Raw genomic sequence first — 21851 nt, 5'->3', positions numbered from 1 at the left:
CTTAAATTTGAGGCAATCCAATATGATACTCTTCTTCCCCCTCCTTAGTGAATGACAAAAAGAAAAGAAAAAAGAATAATCTTTATTTTTATTTTTATTTTTATACAAGCGATAATTTATTTTAAACTAATCTAAATCACGAAAATGGAAATTCGAACTTGAATGCAGAGTAGAACCTTTTCTTTTTATTGGCAAAAAAAAAGGACCTTTCTTTTTGCTCTTTCCTCCTTTTCTTTATTATTTTATATATGTAAATTGTAATCATGTAGGAATCTTGCTTTTCCATTTTGTCACTTTGTTATAGTTCTCAAACTTGGTTTTTTTTTTTTTTTTCCTTGAAAAATTTGTAGTTTTTTTTAAACATGAAAGTATATTATCATAAACATAAAACCCATGGCAAATTAATCGGAATTGTCAATGGGAGTTTATCACAGTGGTGTGGTCTTCCCCTTCCCCCGACCAGAAAAACTACTTGTAACAGGATATCATCATTTTGCGAACCTCGTTGCATTAAAGTCTCTCTCATAAAACGCATAAATTCGAACCGCACTGTTAACACGTTGTGAAAACCACCCAAATATTATCCTCCTCCCCCTCCTTAGAGCAGCTCCACCGCTGCTATCAAACTGGGCAAAAGGCCCCCTGGCAAGCCCAATATGGCTCCAGCGCAGGAAATCCAGCCCGGGCAAGGCATGGGACCCATCAGCCCGAGCAAGCCCACAGGCAGAAATTGACTGGGCTGTTGCCCTCAGGCTGCTGACGTCAGCAGCTGATTTTCAATTTTTTTTTTACTGTTAGACCCACCAGCCCACATTGCCCAATGATTACAAGCCATGTGGCTTCTCCAGGAGCCTCTGATCATAAAATCTTGCACAATCCAACGGTTGTCCAATTTTTGGCTAAAAAAATTGAAAAAAATATCAAAATTTTTTTTTAAAAATATCAAAAAATTCTGGAAATTTTTTCTATACATACCTACCAATATTATTCACTTTCCACACCAATTTTAATTTCAAAATTTTATCCGAAAATATTATCTTGATTTTTAGGTGAGAATTTTACGATAAATATTAACACTTGGGAAACGAAAATCTTATCCGAAAAGCTTATCAAAATCAATGGTTTAAGTAGAAAAAATAAAAAATAAATTTAAGTGAATAGTAATTGCCTTAGACTTAGCCCTCATGGATGAAACCACAAATAGCAAGGCTGACACTATTCATGTGAATAGTGGCAGCCCTTGCTTGCCCTTGCCCTAGACTTAGCCCTTATGGGTGGAGATGCTCTTAGTGATTAACCCCAACAAAAAAAAAATTTGGAAATTGAATTCAGACAATACATGAATATCAGACCCTATCCCATCTTCTTGGATGTGTTTCCGATAGTACCCTAAAAAAAGCATTGATTTACCTTAATTTTAGGCTTGACCGAAAATATTCATTGGCCCAACTTCGGGCCAACTTGAAGAAATTGAAAGGAAAAGATGAGATATGGTACCTGAATAAAGTGAGGCGAACAAGCAAGTAGGGAATGAGTTGAAAAAGACACTAGACTAGACACTTTATTGATCAGTTTTCTACTTTTTCTTTTTCGGAGTTTTCTGCTTCTTCTATGTACTGTAAATGTAGGCAACTCGTTAAAAAAAAAATATGCAGGCAACTCCTTTAAAGGAGCATTAGCGCTGGTGGCAATAGCCCGTAGGTTGGCAAAAAGTAATGGTTGAAGGTAATAGCGCCTTGACCCAAAAAAAGGTAATAGCGCTTATTGGAGAAGTTACTATCATTGTGTTCGAGTGCCTTGCTTTTTGAGATGGTTTGGCCTACGCTATTCATAAAGATTGGCGAATAGGAATGATTAAAGGTCACTCTAAGCGTATAATGCTGTGTAGACCAGGCTGCTTATTCAGGATATTAGACCATCTTCAACTATTGGGTGGAAATCGAAAATTTCGGTTTTGAGTCCAAAATTCTTCTCCAACCGATGTATTATGGAGGGTGGAAATTTGAGAAAGGTGAAATTTGGGGTAGAATTTTAGTCCAAGTTTTGCCTGGATTGGTATTTTGTGTGGAACCCAAAGCTCTGTTTTGCAGCCCATGTGAAGAGGAAAAGAGGAAAAAGAGATGGGCCTTGCGTAACAGCAAAGCTGTTTGGCTAGTAGCTTTTTTGCGCGACAGCTGGCAACTTCAATGAAGAGAGTCGTTAGAATCCAACAGCTGAATTTCAAACGCTGGGTTGTTTCATATGGCTTTATCGACCCCTTCTCTTCAGGGGGAGAGGGAGAGTGAAGAGAAGTTGTCTCTGTTGTTGCTGCTACCACAGTTGTTTGCCCTACCTTGTCTTGCTGGTGCCAGTGTCTTATATTGCTCTTGCTTGTGCCAGTGCCTTGTATTGCTGTTGTTTGGCACCAGTATTGTTGCTCCTGCCTGTTATGGTGCCAGTCTTGTAGCTCATGCCTTTGCTGGTGTGGTTATGTTGTGGTCGATGTTGCTATCGTTGATTTTGCCTTTGCTTGCTTCGCTTTCCGTTGATGTGGTCATTGTCGTTGTTGTTGCTATGGCCTTGCCCTTTGCCTTTGCTTCTGCCTTACCTACTGCTGTGCTCACATCGTTTCTGTGTTCTGCCTTATCTACTGTCGTGCTCACAGGGTTGCGGTTTTTGTGTTCTGCATAATCTACTGTCGTGCTCACAGAGTTTCTATGTTCTGTCTTACCTACTGTCGTGCTCACAAGATTTCTATGTTCTGCCTTACTTACTGCCGTACTCACAGGGTTTCTATGTTCTGCCTTACCTATTGCCGTGCTCACAGGGTTTTTGTGTTTTGCTATGTGCCCTATTTTTTACGATTTGCTCTTGTGTTTTCGCTGCGAATTTTGCTTTATTTTCACTCGTGGTTGATGAAAAGACCTTCTCTACAATTGGTGCTTCTCAAGTATGATGTTCTGCGACTTGCTTGTCAAGTTGGGCATGCAAAATATCTTTGCCCCAACTTGAGAGGGAGTGTTGACGAGTCCTTACTTACATAGGATTTTGGTTCCTTATTTAATTAGAATTTTGGTTACTTACCAATTATTATTTAGTCCTATTGTAATAGAGATTTATTTCCTATTGTAATTTAGATATATTTCCTATTTTATTTAGAGTGAAGACATCTTTGTATTTGTATAAATACCTCCATATTGGAGAAGAATAATAATATGAGCGTATTTGAGCATAACTGAATATTTTTCCTACTTTGTTTGACACGTCCTTGAGATGTTCCCTTTTGTTTTGTTTTGATTTTTTTGGCCCCGTAGGGCCTATCAAACTAAAGGACTCTTTTTTGTTTTTTGACTGGGTCATGGGAGAGGGGAAGGAACTCAACCACCGAGGTAAAGCCAAGCAAGGACACACGCCATTATTGCTTTTAAGAATAATAAAGCAATGAATCGGTGAAGTGTTCTTGTACTGATATCAGTGTTTTAAATTTAATACAAAGATAATGTGACCCAAACTGTAATTTAGTCAACTAACTCTAAACTTTAGTCTCAGACCAGTAGTTTGAAGTTTCACACCTTAGCTACTTACAAAAGGTGCAATGCAACCGCATATATACATCGAGATAGCGATAGGCATATATACATAGAGATATTGACGTTATACATTGAACTTCAAGCCTAATGATGGTGCCAACATGCAAAGACAGAATATAGTTAAGAAAAAATCAACAATTTCTTTGCTCACTTCAGCAAACAAAACTTTGTGGCTTTCTGTGTCTATTAGAAGCTTCAAGCTCACACTAGGGTTGGAGGTTGCTGCCATATTGAACTAGTGATGAAGAAGACATAGCTTATTGTCTACTAGCATATGCCAATATTCGTTTCGTATTGCCTAATTATAGATTGATAATTGAAGCACTCAAACGTTGCCTATATTGCAGTGAACCTCAACATTGTGTACAGGGCATTGTGCCAATGAAACTCAACATTGGAACTTGGTCTTCATCAACATGCATCTAGAGCCTGATCTCTATTTCTCTCACCCTTTTAGGACCTTAGGGAGCCACTTAGCAGACTCTTTGGGAATGCACTTGAGATTGTTTTTGTAATCGATGTAGTAAAGCCCGAATTGTAAGGTATAGACGTTTCTTGAGGCTTCTTTGGAGCTAAAGGATTGTTGCGGTAGCAGATTGGCTTCTTTGGAGTTGCAGGGTCGTTTTTACCATATCTTGAGGTATAATAATTGATGCCAACAAATCAAAGGAACTCTTCAACAATCTCCTCTCTTTCTTGGTGAAAATGGGCAGCCTTTCCTTGACCAAATGTCTCATGCTCTTTGGATAATCTCCATATACCAATGGCTCCGTGTACCATCCATGTTCTCTTTACTGTAGCTCTGTCTTCTGTTGATTCTGAGTAAGGCTCCACATATTCTCCTATAAGACTAATTCCAATTTGTCCACCTTGTTTCTCTGTAAAGCTCAATAACAGTGGAGTGGGCTAGGACTCCTAGGAGAAGGCTATGGCTCACAATGTAAGGTTCAGTGACTGAATTGCCTTCCCTGCACGGAATAGAAAGCCTTCCGGGTGCATATATTCCGAGCGGCTATACCATTAATTTAGGAAAAATTAAAAAACAGAGTATAGCCGGGCGGCTATACTATTTATTAAAAAAAAAAAACTCAGCACTCTTTTAATATAGCCATGCGGCTGTACTATAATTGAAATAAAAATTTAAAAAACATGGAGTATAGCCGGTCGGCGAGACTAAATTTCAGGAAAAAAAAAAAAAGGAGTCTCGCGGCTATACTATTAATTGGAATTTTTTTTAAAACCGAGTATAGCCGCCCGGCTATACTATTTATTTAAAAAAATAGGAAAAAGGACCCAAAGTAGAGCCGACCGACTGTACTGTTTGAATATAATATATTTAAAACGTATAGCCGTGTGGCTATACTATTTATTATTAAAAAAAGGACCCGAGTATAGCAGGCGTGGCTATACTATTAATTTCAAAGAAAAAACAGAGTATAGCCGGGCGGCTATACCACATAAATATAAATATAATATTTAAATAGTATAGATATAATATTTAAATAGTATAGCCGGGCGGCTATACTATTTATGTTAAAAGGAAAATGGAAAAAAAAAAAAGCCAAAAAAAGCTATACAGGCTTTACATTCCCCGGCTCGCTTCACTTAATCACACTTCCCATCAAAGTCTTCAAGTTCAAGGCCAAAAAAGAGGTGGGCAATTCCTCATTTGAGCTTTCATGGAGCCTCCCAAGAAATGAAAGAAAAGCAAGAAAGACAGGAAATGGAAGAAAAACTTAAGTTTGGTTCCAGTCGAGCCTAAAGCCGCAGACTCTGACTGGTGGGATAGTTTCTTCAACCCAAGGTTTTTCTTTTCACTAAGCTCAGTCTCCAATTACTCTGCTTCCTGCTTTTTAGTGGAATGCATTCAGATTACTTGTAGTTTTAACTAAATTATCTTTATATTTTGTTTATTTTGGAAAATCTATGGTGCACAGACATCTAGAACAGGTGGTGGATTTTGTTCTGTAATGTTAAATTCGGAAATGATGTTCATAATTAGAGCTCAAAACCTATAAACTATGCTTTTGTTTAGTTAGGCTGTTGGAAAAATCGGCCTACGGGCTAGGCGGCCGCCTAGGCGGGTCTAGGCGGGTCCTTTTTTTTTTCTTGACATTAGCTAAATTATGAACTCGCTTCAATTTCTGATGGCCGCTATAAGAAAACTGGCTTTTGATTATGTGTTTTGCATCCTGAAAACAGAAAGATGTGGTCGAAAAGTTATTGCTAGAGGGAGCAATAGAGATTTTAGCATGTAAAAGTAGTATGTAATTTATAATGACAATTTTTTAAAATTAATGCTTGAATTTTCTGGTGGATATATATTTTCAGATAGGAAAGCTGAAGAAGGGACTTAATGCAATGTCCTTTGGAGACCTTGTGTTTGTGTCTCCTTATCTGTGACAACAGCTTTCAAAACTGGAGTCATAGCTCTCACCGTAAGTAATTAACATAATTCTTTAGTTACTGATGTTGTTTAGGCCAGTTGATCACGAGAAAGACCATGTTGTATTGCAAACTGTTCTTAATTATAACAATTAATGGATTGTGGGTTTTCCTAATTGCTATGTGCAGGAAGGAATAGCAGTAGGGAGAAGCTTTTCCATATTCAAGAATTACCACATTGATGGGAACAAAGAAATGATTGCCATTGGGATTATGAACATTGCTGGTTCTTGCACATCTTGCTACCTCACCACAGGTTAATCACTTATCATATACATTTAATACTAATTAAATTAAGGGGTTTAATCTTAATTAGATTCATTTCATGTTGCTAATTAAGCGAAATTTTTTCATCAATTTTCAGGGCCGTTTTCCAGATCAGCAGTTAACTACAATGCAAGATGCAAGACGACAATGTCAAACGTTGTCATGGCAATTGCGGTTATGTTCACATTGTTGTTCCTCACTTCTCTATTCCATTACACTCCCTTGGTTGTGCTGTCTGCTATTATAATAGCCGCCATGCTCGGCCTCATAGACTATGAAGCCGCAATTCACCTCTGGAAGGTTGACACGTTAGACTTTGTTGTCTGCATGAGTGCCTGTATCGGCGTCGTTTTTGGCAGCATTGAAATCCGCCTAGTGTTAGTGGTACGTACGATTATATGTCACACCAGTAAAAAATTATTGTGTGTGACAATAACAACATATCAACAATCTAACATCACTTCTTAGAACTAATATTCTTTTTTCTTGTGTGTAGGTTGCAATATCTGTTATCAGGTACTTTTGTTTGTGGCAAGGCCAATGACTTTTGTTCAAGGAAACCTTCCGAATGCCATATATGGTTTACAGAAATGTTGAGCAGTATCCCAATGCAAGCAATGTTCTTGGAATTCTCATACTTGAGATTGATGCTCCCATTTACTTTGCAAATACCAACTACTTAAGAGAAAGGTACTAATACTCTTGCATGTTGTAATCAAATTTAAAAATAATAATTTGAAAGTTGACCCAAAGTCCTACTTGTTTTCAGGATTACAAGGTGGATAAATGATGGGGAAGATAGGATCAAATCTGCAGGGGAAAGTAGCTTACAATATGTGATATTGGATATGACTGGTAATTAAGGGAAACAAATAGTGCATATATATATATATAAAGAAAATTAATGTGACATTTTTTACCCTGAAATTAATTTGTTTTCTGGTTTAATTTGCAGCTGTTGATAACATAGACACAAGTGGGATAAGCATGTTTGAAGAGGTCAAAAAGCTTGTTAACAGAAGGGGGCTCCAGGTTCAAAAATCTGCAACAGTCTCTTTCAATTTGTCAAATATTTCCTTCCAAATTTTTATTTCATCTGTTTATATAACTCTGTAATTTTGTTCCGATCTGTGTTTAGCTTATACTGACGAACCCGGGAAGCGAGGTGATGAAGAAGATGAACAAGTCAGAGTTGATTGAGAATACATGTCAAGAATGGATTTATCTCACAGTTGCAGAGGCTGTTGCAGCATGCAACCTCATGCTTCACTCCACCAAGCCCAACCCCGGCAAAGATCAAGAACCAGCTGCATGGAACAACGTTGGATGGCTTTGGCTGGCTACGACGTGAATTTATGTATCAGAAAGCAATATCCACATAAATATGAAGACTCATTTGAATTAAGGAGAAATGAATTTCAAGAAACGACGTTTGATGGCAAAATTGTTTTTAAAAAAGGAGTCTAGCCGCTCGACTATACCCTTTTAATATATTATATTTAAACAGTATAGCCGCTCGGCTATACTATTAATTTAAAAAACTATTTAAAAACACCGAGTATAGCCGGTTGGTCGTACTCTTTTAATATATTATATTTAAACAGTATAGCAGCTCGGCTATATGATTTATTTATATAAAAAAGGTAAAAAATAGTACAGCCGGTCAGCGATACTATTAATTTTTAAAAAAAAACAAAGAAAAATGGAGTATAGCGGCGCGGCTATACTATTAATAAAAATAAAGAAAAATGGAGTATAGCCGGGCGGCTATACGCTGTGTCTTTTTTTAAAATTTTAAGACTAGTTAATGGTATAGCAAAAATGAAGAAAACGATTCATTCAACAGCAAAAGAGTAATACATGAGTCTCAAAAACATCTTGGAGTCACACAAGCTCAAAAGTTCTAGCAAAAGTCGGCTCAGCTACCTTAACAGAAGAAACTATCCTCTGAAAAGGAGCATGGTGAAGTCGATTTCATCAATTTACAACTGACTGATTACCACAAAAAACCTCCAAAATAACAGTGTCAGACACTCTTTATGAATCCCTAGTCCGAACTCAGACGCACAACAGTCAAACAAGCTCCAAAATTCCATTTCCAAAATTGATCAGGCTTAAAGTTGACATGTTTACACCTCTTTCTTCCCAAAGAAGACATTGGTGAGAACTGCGTTAGACTCCAATGATGCCTTGAGCAATTTCAGACCCTAAAAAATTAACGGAAAGAAAATGATCATTTTGAACAAAATAACAATTCCTCCAACCAAAACAAAAAAACAAAAGAATATAATAGCAGATGAACTGTGGCAAATTAGCTTTGATTAAAAGCCTACATGATAATGTATGATGGTTGTATCGTCTATTGATCGAGTGTGTAGAGTAGAAATCAAAGCATAAAAAGTGTATCTATCCTATCCTTCCCAACTTGGGGTTTGTAATTGATGTGCATATATATTTTGCATATTCAAGATGCAAATATATTCACAGTTCAAAATGTTGAGAGAAGTTTAGGAATGCACACCTCATCCATGCCTAGAAGAACCATCCTCTCTTCAAGGGTACCAACCTCCTTAACATTGAACCTGTTCAACATAGCTATACACGATATGGTAGACATAGGCTTCACTTCCAAATTATCCATTATCATGTATGTAACAACATCTTTCACATACCCTCCACCACCACCACCACCAGACGATCCTTCCGCAATAGCCGGTGCTGCAACATAAGGCACCTCGGTAGAGAGAGTATATTTGCACGCTGGGCAAATGGCTCTAGGATCGTCAGCTATAAAGAGGTGGTAGGTCCTACACATGTACACCTTTTTAGCCAATGTGTCCTTGTTGAGATTAGGTAACATATATGTGTCATTAAGAAGTTCAAGACTATCATAAAGCTTGCCTAAGCTGCCCACCATGTTATCCTTAGAGAGGAGCCTAATCACAGTTCCAACAGGCAAAGCCAGAGGCGTGAAAAGGAAATCCACAAAGTCCTTGCCTGCTTCAGCAAACAGAACCTTATGGCCCTTTGTGTCAATCAAGAGCTTCAAGCTTACAGTGTTGGTTGCCATTGATGCAGTGACAAGGGGAATTGGGACCAACAGGCCTTATAGAGAAATTAGGGAACTGTAATAAAATGGTAAATAAGCAGAGCCATTGCTACAACCCAACCCAGAACGCACACGCCTAAACAAGTAGGTTAAAGGAGGCACCTTTAGGCTTTAGCAGGAAAAACAGCAATTATATTATATTTATATATAATAAAACTAAAGAAAAAAGTATCAAAAACTAATAATCATAAATATATATTCCCCCTTTTTCTATTTAGAAACTGGAAAATTTAACTCAAAATACAATCTTCTAAATACTTTGCATGGACCTTCAACACAAAAATAAATAAAAAATAATAAGAAAAAAAAAACCTCATTTCAGAGCTTGCGCATATATACAAATTCATTTGAAGAAATCAGTGTAATATATTTTTTTCACTACAGAGCCTAATTTCAAAAAAATAGTTTGGTCCATATATATTACATATTTTTCCCAAACAAACAAAAACAAGAGAAAATTCAGAGATGGAGAGGGAGTTTTGTAAGAGTTACCAAGAGGAGACCCAAGTGCAGCTTTTTAGGCGTAGACGGTAGACGTAGAGTAGGGCTCTCTGGAGTGGAGAAGATGAAAATATGTGCTCTGTTTTTATTAACTGCCCTTGCGTCCTTTTCTGGACCTTAATTTTGGGCTTGACTGTGTTTTTATTAACTGCACCTCACACAAATGTAGAACAATTTAGAAAGATTCTAGTCATTGTTGGTCGGCAATGGCAATTGAAGGATATTGGCCGCAGATTGAGTGGCAAGTATGAGCTGACACTAAGGCTTTCGGCACTCTGGTAAAGGTTGCCTAAGTAACCAACAATACCATCAGTTGAGAGGAGCCTAGTAACAGTTGCAACATGCAAAGACAGAAAACTGAAAAGGAAATCAACAACTTCCTTGCTTGCTTCAGCAAACAGAACTTTGTGGCTTTTTGTGTCAATCAGAAGCTTCAAACTCACGCTAGCGCTGCTGGTGGTAGCCATTGAGGGGATATTAAGGATAGACCTTCACAAAAAAAGTATCCTAAATTCAAAATTATTCAAAAATGGCAATGGTGAACGGATCAAGAAGGTGGAGGGTCACCTTGGACTCTGCTTCATCAGTCGACCACAAAGCAACTCTACATATACAAATCTGTCATTACCTATACATAAGGAATATAATCTACAGATGAGTGAATAAATATATATTTATTTCCACCAAAGAACTGTAATCTTAAATAGGTTGGAAAAATCGCCCTAGGCGCTAGGCGGGAGGACACCGCCGCAATTTCACCCTAATCATTAGGGGTAGGCGCTAGGGAGTTAGGCGGCGCCTGGGCGCCCGCCTAGGCGGCTCTAGGCGGGTCTGGGCCGGGTTTTGCCGTTGAGGCGTGGACGAAGGGCGGCTGAAGCACGCAGGATCCGCTGCTTGTTAGGAAGAAAGACGGAGAGAGAGAGAGAGAGAGAGAGAGAGAGAGAGAGAGAGAGAGAGATCGAGACAGAGAGGAAGGAGAGGGCGACGCTGGGAAGAAGAAGATATCAGACCTAATTTTTAATATAACTAATGGGTTGGGTTTTGTAAAATGGCCTTAAACATTGTATTAAAATGGGCCTCAAACTCACGCTAGCGCGAGTCTGGATTAATCTGGTGTGAAAATAAGAGGAGCTGTAATGCAAGGCATCAGACAGCTTACAACTATTTTCACTTATCATTCTTTTTAAGTTGGGAATGCTATTGAAATCTAAGCCCGTGCACATCATGAGAGAGAGAGAGACATCGAGACAGAGAGAGACATCGAGACTAGGAGGGTCTAGGCGGCTCTAGGCGGCCCTAGGAGGGCCTAGGCGGCTCTAGGCGGCCTAGTCGGCTCTAGGAGGGTCTGGACGGGCGTTTTGCCGTTGAGGCGTGGACGAAGGGCGGTTGAAGTGCGCAGGATCCGCTGCCTGTTAGGAAGAAAGACGGGGAGAGAGAGAGAGATCGAGAGGAAGGAGAAGGCAACGCTGGGAAGAAGATGATATCTGACGTAATTTTAATATTTGAAAATTATAGCCGCGCGGCTAGACTATTAATTTGGAAAAAAAAAAATACACGGATTATAAGGGCCATACTATTTTTATATATAATATTTAACCAGTGGCTATACTATTCATTTGAATAACTTTGTTTTAAAATGGATTATCGCCACCCGGCTATACTATTAATTTTAGAAAAAAAAAAAATAGAGTATAACTGCTTGGCTGTACTCTTTTAATATGGATTTAGATATGCAATTATGAAGATCAATTAATTTGATATGGGTTTAATAGTCGGTATAGACATAGGCTTCACTACCAAATCATCCGTTATCATGTAAGTCACAGCCTCTCTCACAAACCCACCTCCCTTGTCGCCCGTTGGAACTGCCGGTCGAGCAACATAAGTCATGGGTTTGGAAATGAAGTTATGGCACTTTGGACAAATGGCCTTAGGGTGGTCGGCCACATAGCATACCTCGCCATAGTAGGAGTAGCTTGACGGCTAACATGACCGACACGTGTACAACATTTTACCGTTTGATTCACCTTCGGTCAACGCAGGAAGAAGTTGATGGGCGCCACCAATTGGCATTGGCAGCTTCTTAGGTTTTAGAAGGACATCCTTGTTGAGGTTGGGCTGCAAGTATGTGTCGTTTAGGTTTTCTAAGTTGCCGTAGAGTTTGCCTAAACAACCGACCATGCGTTTCTTAGAGAGGAGCCTGATCACAGTGCCGACGGGTAGAGACAAAGGGTGAAGAGAAAGTCAACAAAATCCTTGCTAGCTTCGGCGAAGAGAACTTTTTTATGCTTTTTGTCGATGAGGAGCTTCAAACTAACTGGATAAGTAGAGATTGATTTGGTTTTGGGTTTGGATTTGAAGGGGGCCATTGAATTTGAGGCTGGCTGAGTGGGTGAGATGCGCGGTATATATATGGGGGCGGATCCGTGGCACCATATTTTTGACACAAGTTTTGACACAATTTTTGGACCATTAGATTACTCCACTTTTAATGGTTGAGATTAAATCTAACATGGCAAATAGTTTTAATGTTGAGATTAAATCTAACATGGCAAATAGTTTTATTGTTTTAAATAAACGATCATTAATTTTATTTTCTCTCACATAAAAAAAAAGGGAGACTTTGGAAAAACCCAAAGGAGAGAGAAATTTTTTAAAAGAATCCAAAATGGACAAAATTGCCCTTATTTATTTTTGGATTTCCTAAGGAATCCTTTACATTTGCATGTCTTTGATTTGAAAGTTGAGAGGTTTTTCTGTCTTTTTAGAAAAAGCTTTGGCTTTTTCCAAAAGTGAAAGTTTTTTTGTGGCTAAAACCTAAATTTACTTTAAAATAAAATAAAATAAATTTCTCTCTCCTCCTTTTTCTCTTTTTGGTAATATCCATTTTTTCTTGGTAATCTAATCTCTCTCTTTCTCTCTCTCTCTCTGGTATTGATATGGTTCTATCTGCCTATATTGATCTCTAAGTTCTCAGTTCTTTAATTGAATCGGCAAATGAAAATGATATGAAACCAATTAGGCATGCCTATAGCTTTGATCAATGAAGTATTTCACTGAATAAATTCTCTGATGAAAATCAGATCTTCCACCTCTTAGACATTAATTAATGAGATGAGAGAGAATGAATTCTTAATTAATATGGTATCAGAATTTTAATCCCAATGTATAAATATTAATTAAAGAAAAAAAATATTGTTTTGCCATGTTATGTTTAATCTCAACCATTAAAAATGGAGTAATCTAATGGCCCAAAAATTATAGTAAAGCCGCGCGGCTATACTATTAATTTAAGAAAAAAATTTAAAAAATGAAACATGGAGTATAGCCGAGGTTTAATATATTATATATTTAAAAAGTATAGCCGTTCGGCTGTACTATTAATCGGAATAAAAATTAAAAAAAACGGCGTGTAGCCGGTCGGCTACACTATTAATTTAGGGAAAAATAAAAAAGGGAGTATAGGAGCGTGGCTATACTCATTTAATATAAATTTACGCAAACCAGGCCAAATTGTTTGAGTTCAATTCTAAAATATAAGCAGTAGCTGCATTTGATATGTTGTGAAATTAAAGTTAAAATGCAATCGTAGAGAAACGGCTGCACTCAGATGGCCCTTTGTTTTGAATCAGTATATATAGATGTGCTTGATTTCTTCAACCTCCCTCAGTTCAAAATTGGCCTCCTTATTTGTTCTGGATCAACGATAAAGCTGAATGATTGTTGCGATGGCGGATGAGTTTTCTTGAGATATAATGAATGAAACTAATAGAATCAATGGACCAAAGTTTACATGATCCAAAGTAATAGAATAGAAATCCCAATCCACAAACCAAAATGAAACCCCAAAAGCTCAAGGTCGCTAGAGGACCAAAGTTGAAAAGTTTGTGCTGTTTCTTTCCAAGGAAGACATTGGTAAGAGCGGTATTTGACTCCAATGATGCCTTCACCAACTTCAAACCCTACAAGAGAGAGAAATATACACGGAAGACATTTAGCTATATAAATAGATCAACAAGCCACTGATGAGAGTTAGAGACATACATAGGACATGAAACCTCCTTAACTTTTGAAGTACTGCAACACTTGATTCGGTGGTCATTGGCTTCACTTCCAAATTATCCATTATCATGTAAATAACACCACCCTTGACATAGCCTGCCTTAATATTGCTGGAGGTTGCTCCAGTAGGAGCAGATGGAGAAACATAAACACGGGGGTGAAAATGGTACATGATCTGCACAGTGGACAAGGGATTCCGTAGCTCTCAGAAATGCGGTTACTGCACCTCACACAAATGTAAAACAATTTAGAAAGATTCTAGTCATTGTTGGCCGGCAATCGCAATTGAAGGATATTGGCAGCAGAAATTGTTGTTTTGGGTTTGAGCAGGGTGTCCTTCAGATTGAGTGGCAAGTATGAGTTGACACTAAGACTTTCGGCACTCTGGTAAAGGTTGCCTAAGCAACCAACCATACCATCAGTTGAGAGGAGCCTAGTAACAGTTGCAACATGCAAAGACAGAAAACTGAAACGGAAATCAACAACTTCCTTGCTTGCTTCAGCAAACAGAACTTTGTAGCTTTTTGTGTCAATCAGAAGCTTCAAACTCACGCTAGCGCTGTTGGTGGTAGCCATTGAGGGGATACTAAGGACAGACCTTCACACAAAAAAAGTATCCTAAATTCAAAATTATTCAAAAATGGCAATGGTGAACGGATCAAGAAGGTGGAGGGTCACCTTGGACTCTGCATCATCAGTCGACCACAAAGCAACTCTACGTATACAAATCTGTCATTACCTATACATAGGGAATATAATCTACAGATGAGTGAATAAATATGTATTTATTTCCACTAAGCGCCCTAGGCGGCTCTAGGAGGCCCTAGGCGGCTCTGGGCGGAAATTTTTCCGTTGAGGCGTGGACGAAGGGCGGTTGAAGCTCGCAGGATCCGCTGCTTGTTAGGAAGAAAGACGGGGAGAGAGAGAGAGAGAGAGAGAGAGAGAGAGAGAGAGAGAGAGAGAGGAAGGAGAAGGCGACGCTGGGAAGAAGAAGATATCTGACCTAATTTTTTATATAACTAACGGGTTGGGTTTTATAGAATGGCCTTAAACATTGTATTAAAATGGGCCTTTTTTTTTGTGTGTGAATCAGAAGCTTCAAACTCACGCTAGCGCTGTTGGTGGTAGCCATTGAGGGGATATTAAGGACAGAGAAGAAGGAGCATGTGCTTAAGCCTTCAAAGACCTATTTTATAAGCTTCATAAAAGAAGTATCCTAAATTCAAAATTATTCAAAAATGGCAATGGTGAATGGATCAAGGTGGAGGGTCACCTTGGAGACTCTGCATCATCAGTCGACCACGAAGCAACTCTACATATACAAATCTATCATTACCTATACATAGGAGTAGCTTGACGACTGACATGACCTACACGTGTACAACCTTTTACCGTTTGATTCACTGTCGGTCAACGCAGGAAGAAGTTGATGGGCGCCACCAATTGGCATTGGCAACTTCTTAGGTTATAGAAGGACATCTTTGTTGAGGTTGGGTTGCAAGTATGTGTCGTTTAGGTTTTCTAAGCAGCCGTAGAGTTTGCCTAAACAACCGACCATGCGTTTCTTAGAGAGGAGCCGGATCACAGTGCCGACGGGTAGAGACAGAAGGGTGAAGAGAAAGGCAACAAAATCCTTGCCAGCTTCGGCCATCGAAGAGAACTTTTTTATGCTTTTTGTTGATGAAGAGCTTCAAACTATCTGGAGAAGTAGAGATTGATTTGGTTTTGGGTTTGGATTTGGAGGGGGCCATTGAGGAAGAGTGAGTAAGATGGAGGACATGCGCGGCGCAACTCTATATATATATGGAGAAGTAAATAAGATTATTAAGGACCAATTTATTTGTAGACCCGCTACTTTGAGAAACTGAAACGTTTTTTAAAAGTCACTTGGACGGACCTTTTCTAAATTATACGTTTTTTAATTGTCATTTAGGGGGAAATCTTCTTTTTTGCGATAAATTATTCAATTATCTTTATAAGATAACCTAGCATGACATTTCATATTTTTATTCATGGGTTCACAAGATGTTGCAGGATATTCATTCTCGAACCTTGGGGGTGAAGACTAACCAATCAAATTAAGCAAACAATTTCTTCATTCAAAGGGAAATGAGAAAATATTGAAATCCGAAAAAGTCATTACATAAATCCAAAATAAGGAAACCTCCAAATTGACATCATAAAATACGAATCTCATTTCACGAAGCACAATGTTTAGGCCATCTTATTACCCAGGAACACATTAGTAAGGACTGTACTAGTCTCCAACGATGCCTTCAGCAGCTTCAAACCCTGCCAAGAGCAAAAACAGAACATACAATATATGTCAAATTATAAGCTTTATGTTAGGCAGTCCATGTTGTGTTCAGGTAGGCAAAGTACTAAAAACTTTATATTAATATTAATCGAACATATAAATTAGAGATTAAATCTAAACAGGAAATGATTTATGCAGATAGAAGTGAAGAAAAAAACATTATGACATGCAAGAAGCAAAATGACTAAAAAATTATATATTATAAAAGGGTACACATCTAGGAAGAAAAGGCCACATGCAAACAAAATTGATGATGCTAGTGAACCAAAGTTGCCCGACAGTATGGTAAAGTAAGATTGACAACCAAAAATGTATATAGAAACATGGGAAATGTGGGAGGAATAATTCAGACCTCATCCTTGCCAAAAAAAACCACCTTCTCCTCAAGAGCACCAACTTCCTTCACATTGAACTGGTTCAGCATGGAAATACTTGAAATGGTGGACATTGGCCTCACCTCCAAGTTATCCATGATCATGTATGTCACTACGCCCTTGACATACCCTCCCTCGCCGGATGTTGCCGCCGCAGTAGAAGAAGCTTGTGGGCAAACATAAGTCATCTGAGTGGACATGGCATACCTGCAACTTGGGCAAACGGTTCCAGACACATCGGAAAAACGGCGATTGCAGTTTGCACATATGTAGAACTGTTTTGCATTCGAGTCAACGTTGTTGGTCAGCAAAAGAAGGATATTGGAAACAGCAACTGCTGCCTTTGGTTTCAGCAACGTGTCCTTTATGAGATTGGGTTGCAAGTATGTGTAGCTAATATTTTCAACACTCTCATAAAGTTTGCCCAAGGTACCAACCATGGCGTCCTTAGAGAGGAGCCTGATCACAGTCCCAACAGGCAGAGACAGGAGAGTGAAGAGAAAATCAACAACATCCTTGTCTGCTTCGGCAAACAAAACTTTGCCACCCTTTGTGTCGATCAGGAGCTTCAAGCTCACGCTTGTGGTGTTGGAGGTTGCCATATTGATGCAATGTTTGAGGCTTAGGAGGAAGACCTGTAATTTATAGGCGGACAGAATTTAATCATAAAAATATGCAACAAATCTGCTCAAAATTAAAAAAATGGGAATGCGTGCATGGCATTTTCCAAACTCTACGGTGAAGGGATGAAGGTGGAGGTTGGATGCTCAACAAATGGAGATTCAAGTTAATCCATATTAATTATAACTTGCCATTATCTATGCAAATGTTGACCTATCTTTTAGACGTTACAACTTGTCATTACGTACGTGACCTTTCATTTAATTTGAATTATTCAATAATTTAATTTGAATTAGGCGTGCATCCAGAACTTCTATTCCATTTCCAATGGATCAGGGACAGAGTAGAAACTGTTATGCCTTCCTTTTACGCAAGAACACATCAGTAAGAACGGTGTTGGACTCCAAGGATGCCTTCAGCGGCTTCAAACCCTAAGAAAACGAAAGGACTAAAAAATATACAAAATTAGTGATAACCTATAATGATCCGCTGTGGATTCTTACATCCACCATTTTTATATTATATAGGAATGAAAGTGCTCTTGGCTTGACATCGTTTGTTCTGTTCTACTGGAACCCCCGTTTTTGGAATGTTGTGATGTAAGTAGTACACGATGGAGCTCAAGTAGAAAGTATTAATTTCTCAAGGGCAAGAATCTAAGGTTATACTTTAACTGAAGCATCAACATAGCCCAATATTTCAAAACAGAGTCAACTAATCGATTAATTGATTTTTTTTTTCTTCTTGACAAAACGATATTCTAAACTATTCTAATGTATAGGATTATATCAAATTTGAGAAAGGGACGGAGACACTACATTGACTAACTGGCATTGGTTAATTGATTATTAATAAGAAATTTTTTGGTCTGAAATTATTAATAGAAAACTAGTAATTAAAGTAGGGAAGTATATAGATGATATATATAAAGGAATTCAGACCTCCTACATGCCAAGATTAACCCCTTAAGCATAGTTATACCAGAAATGGTAGACATAGGCTTCACTTCCAAATTGTCCATGATCATAGATTCATATATGTAACAACACCCTTCACATACCCTCCCTCACTGGACGTCGCCGTTTCGACAGTGCTACTAGGTGCTTGCGTCAGAGCAACATAATTTACTGGAGTGGAGATAGCATAATAACGTGTGCACAATTCATGGAAATTAAACACTAGGAATTTAAGAGACCAAAGTTCGAAGCTGAAGAATCACGTGATCAATGGAGATTGAACCCCTATTGATTGGAACTGATGGATGATCATGATTCACATGGACCAAGAAGGCGGAGGGTTAGCAAATTAAACTACTGGTATTTATTTTTTCGAATTCATGGTTGACGTTGATGATGAAAATCACGGGAAAACAATTATTATTTGTCATTCATTTCTTTGAAACTAGGTTTAATTAAGATTTTATCTGCATTTTTTTTTTAGCTTCCATTTTGGGATTCTTCCATAGTTTATTTTGACCATCAAACAAAAAACCATCGAGCTTCACTGGATTTCTTTTTGAGATTTGGTTGCAAGTATGTGTAGCTAAGATTTTCAAGGCCCTCGTAGAGCTTGCCTAAGCAACCAACCATGCCATCCTCAGGGAGTAGCCTGCCAACGTGCAAAGACAGCAAAGAGAAGAAAAAATCAACAACTTCTTCGCTCACTTCAGCAATCAAAATTTTGTGGCTCTTAGTGTCTATTAGGAGCTTCAAGCTCACACAAACGTTGGAGGTTGCTGCCGTATTGAACTAGTGATGAGGAAGACAGGGGAACTATACGGCTATATATTCCTTATATAATAATTGTATGTGAATGTTATTTTTGTATTGCCTAATTATAGATGTTAATTGAAGCACTCAAACGTACGTTGCCCTTATTGCAGTGAAACTCAACATTGCGTAGGGCATTGTGCCAATGAAACTCAACATTGGAACTTGGTCTTCACCTACATGCATCTAGAGCTTGATCTCTACTCTCTTCTCTCACCATACATGCATCTAGAGCTTGCATCTAAGGCTCAACATACTGTCCTACAAGACTAATTCCAATTTGTCCACCTTGTTTCTCTTGAAACTTCTCTCTGTAAAGCTCAACAACAGTGGCATGGGCTAGGAGAAGGTTATGGCTCACAATGTAAGGTTCAGTGGATGAATTGCCGGCGCTATATGCATGGAAACCCTGCTGAAATAGAACACCTTCCCGGCGCAGCAATTCCAAAGTCATATCCAAATTTGGCTATAATATTAATTTCAGAAAAAATTTAAAAAAGGAAACTCGGAGTATAGCCGTTTTAACATATTATATTTAAACTTTATAGCCCACCGGCTATATGCTTTAAATATATTATATTTAAAATGTACGGCCGCCCGGCTATACTATTAATTGGAATTAAAATAAATAAAACACGGCGTATAGCCGCGCAGCTTTACTATTAATTTAGCCGCCCGGCTATACCCATTTAATATGAATTTACACAAACCAGGCCAAATTGTTCAATTCTAAATTATACGCAGTAGCTGCATTGATATGTTGTGAAATTAAAGTAAAAAGGCAATCGTAGAGAAACGGCTGCACTCAAATGGCCCTTTGTGTCAATCAGGAGGATAGGCTTCGACAATTCATCAGTTTCTTCAGATGTTTTGAATCAGTATATATAGATGAGCTTGATTTCTTCAACCTCCCTCAGTACAAAATTGGCCTCCTTATTTGTTCTGGATCAATGATAAAGCTGAATGATTGTTGCGATGGCGGATGAGTTTTCTTGAGATATAATGAATGAAACTAATAGAATCAATGGACCAAAGTTTACATGATCCAAAGTAATAGAATAGAAATCCCAATCCACAAACCAAAATGAAACCCTGAAAGCTCGATGTCCCTAGAGGACCAAAGTTGAAAAGTTTTTGCTGTTTCTTTCCAAGGAAGACATTTGTAAGAGCGGTATTTGATTCCAATGATGCCTTCACCAACTTCAAACCCTACAAGAGAGAGAAATATACAAGTAAGACGTTTAGCTCTCTAAATAGATCAACAAGCCACTGATAAGAGTCAGAGAAATATATAGGACATGAAACCTCCTTAACTTGAAGTGCATCAATCCCCTTCACATTGAACTTTTGAAGTACTGCAACACTTGATTCGGTGGTCATTGGGTTCACTTCCAAATTATCCATTATCATGTAAATAACACCACCCTTGACATAGCCTGCCTTAATATTGCTGGAGGTTGCTCCAGTAGGAGCAGATGGAGAAACATAAACACGGGGGTGAAAATGTTACATGATCTGCACGGTGGACAAGGGATTCCATAGCTCTCAGAAATGCGGTTACTGCACCTCACACAAATGTAAAACAATTTAGAAAGATTCTAGTCATTGTTGGCCGGCAATCGCAATTGAAGGATATTGGCAGCAGAAATTGTTGTTTTGGGTTTGAGCAGGGTGTCCTTCAGATTGAGTGGCAAGTATGAGTTGACACTAGGACTTTCGGCACTCTGGTAAAGGTTGCCTAAGCAACCAACCATACCATCAGTTGAGAGGAGCCTAGTAACAGTTGTAACATGCAAAGACAGAAAACTGAAACGAAAATATCAACAACTTCCTTGCTTGCTTCAGCAAACAGAACTTTGTGGCTTTTTGTGTCAATCAGAAGCTTCAGCAAACAGAGCTTTGTGGCTGTTGGTGGTAGCCATTGAGGGGATATTAAGTACAGACCTTCACAAAAAAAAAGTATCCTAAATTCAAAATTATTCAAAAATGGCAATGGTGAACGGATCAAGAAGGTGGAGGGTCACCTTGGACTCTGCATCATCAGTCGACCACAAAGCAACTCTACATATACAAATCTGTCATTACCTATACATAGGGAATATAATCTACAGATGAGTGAATAAATATGTATTTATTTCCACTAAAAAACTGTAATCTTAAACAGGTTCGAAAAATCGGCCTAGGTGGTGCCTAGGAGCTAGGCGGGAGGACAACGCCTCAATTTCACCCTAATCATTAGGGGTAGACGCCAGGGAGTTAGGCGGCACCTGGGAGCCAGCCTAGGCGGCTCTAGGCGGCCCTAGGAGGCTCTAGGCGGCCCTAGGCGGCCCTGGGCGGCCCTAGGCGGGTCTGGGCGGGTGTTTTGCTGTTGAGGCCTGGACGAAGGGCGGTTGAAGCGCGCAGGATCCGCTTCTTGTTAGGAAAAGACGGAGGGAGAGAGAGATCGAGACAGAGAGGAAGGAGAAGGCGACGCTGGGAAGAAGAAGATATCTGACCTAATTTTTAATATAACTAACGGGTTGGGGTTTGTAAAATGGGCCTATTTTTCTGTGTCAATCAGAAGCTTCAAAATTATTCAAAAATGGCAATGGTGAATGGATCAAGAAGGTGGAGGGTCACCTTGGAGACTCTGCATCATCAGTCGACCACCAAGCAACTCTACATATACAAATCTGTCATTACCTATACATAGGTAATATAATCTACGGATGAGTGAATAAATATGTATTTATTTCCACTAGTTGGCATTCATTAACTAAACCAACAGCAATTCGTTTTGTTTTGTATTTTCTGACTTCACTAGTTCAGAGGTTATGC

General features: G+C 38.6%; 2 protein-coding genes and 1 pseudogene across 2 annotated transcripts; 1 reads left to right on the top strand and 2 right to left on the bottom strand.

The window, feature by feature from the left end:
- On the top strand, positions 1716–7712 carry LOC18786324 (annotated as a pseudogene).
- Positions 8141–10315, bottom strand: LOC18786513. Its single transcript, XM_020558106.1, has 2 exons — positions 8803–10315; positions 8141–8488 (listed from the first exon to the last, which is right to left on the bottom strand). Exons 1-2 carry the CDS (start codon positions 9349–9351, stop codon positions 8411–8413), a joined length of 627 nt encoding a protein of 208 aa, XP_020413695.1. The 5' UTR covers positions 9352–10315; the 3' UTR covers positions 8141–8410.
- LOC18785699 lies at positions 14212–17246 on the bottom strand. The gene is made up of 4 exons (XM_007220674.2): positions 16623–17246; positions 16185–16245; positions 14632–14692; positions 14212–14551 (listed from the first exon to the last, which is right to left on the bottom strand). The coding sequence occupies exons 1-4, from the start codon at positions 17244–17246 to the stop codon at positions 14212–14214; spliced, it is 1086 nt and encodes a 361-aa protein (XP_007220736.2).

This window comes from Prunus persica, chromosome G2 (assembly GCF_000346465.2).
Source record: "Prunus persica cultivar Lovell chromosome G2, Prunus_persica_NCBIv2, whole genome shotgun sequence".
Taxonomy (NCBI): Eukaryota; Viridiplantae; Streptophyta; class Magnoliopsida; order Rosales; family Rosaceae; genus Prunus; species Prunus persica.
This window is presented reverse-complemented; position numbering and strand designations above follow the sequence as displayed.

Excerpts from the sequence above, each read along its gene's own strand:
- LOC18786513 (XM_020558106.1), bottom strand. The coding sequence starts at position 9,351 with ATGGCAACCAACACTGTAAGCTTGAAGCTCTTGATTGACACAAAGGGC. Across the intron at positions 8,489-8,802 it reads TTCTTCTAGGCATGGATGAG|GGTCTGAAATTGCTCAAGGC; the intron begins GTGTGCATTCCT and ends TTAATTTTTTAG.
- LOC18785699 (XM_007220674.2), bottom strand. The coding sequence starts at position 17,246 with ATGGCAACCTCCAACACCACAAGCGTGAGCTTGAAGCTCCTGATCGAC. Across the intron at positions 16,246-16,622 it reads TTTTTTTTGGCAAGGATGAG|GGTTTGAAGCTGCTGAAGGC; the intron begins GTCTGAATTATT and ends TGCTCTTGGCAG. Across the intron at positions 14,693-16,184 it reads CCTTACTAATGTGTTCCTGG|GTAATGACAGATTTGTATAC; the intron begins GTAATAAGATGG and ends CCCTATGTATAG.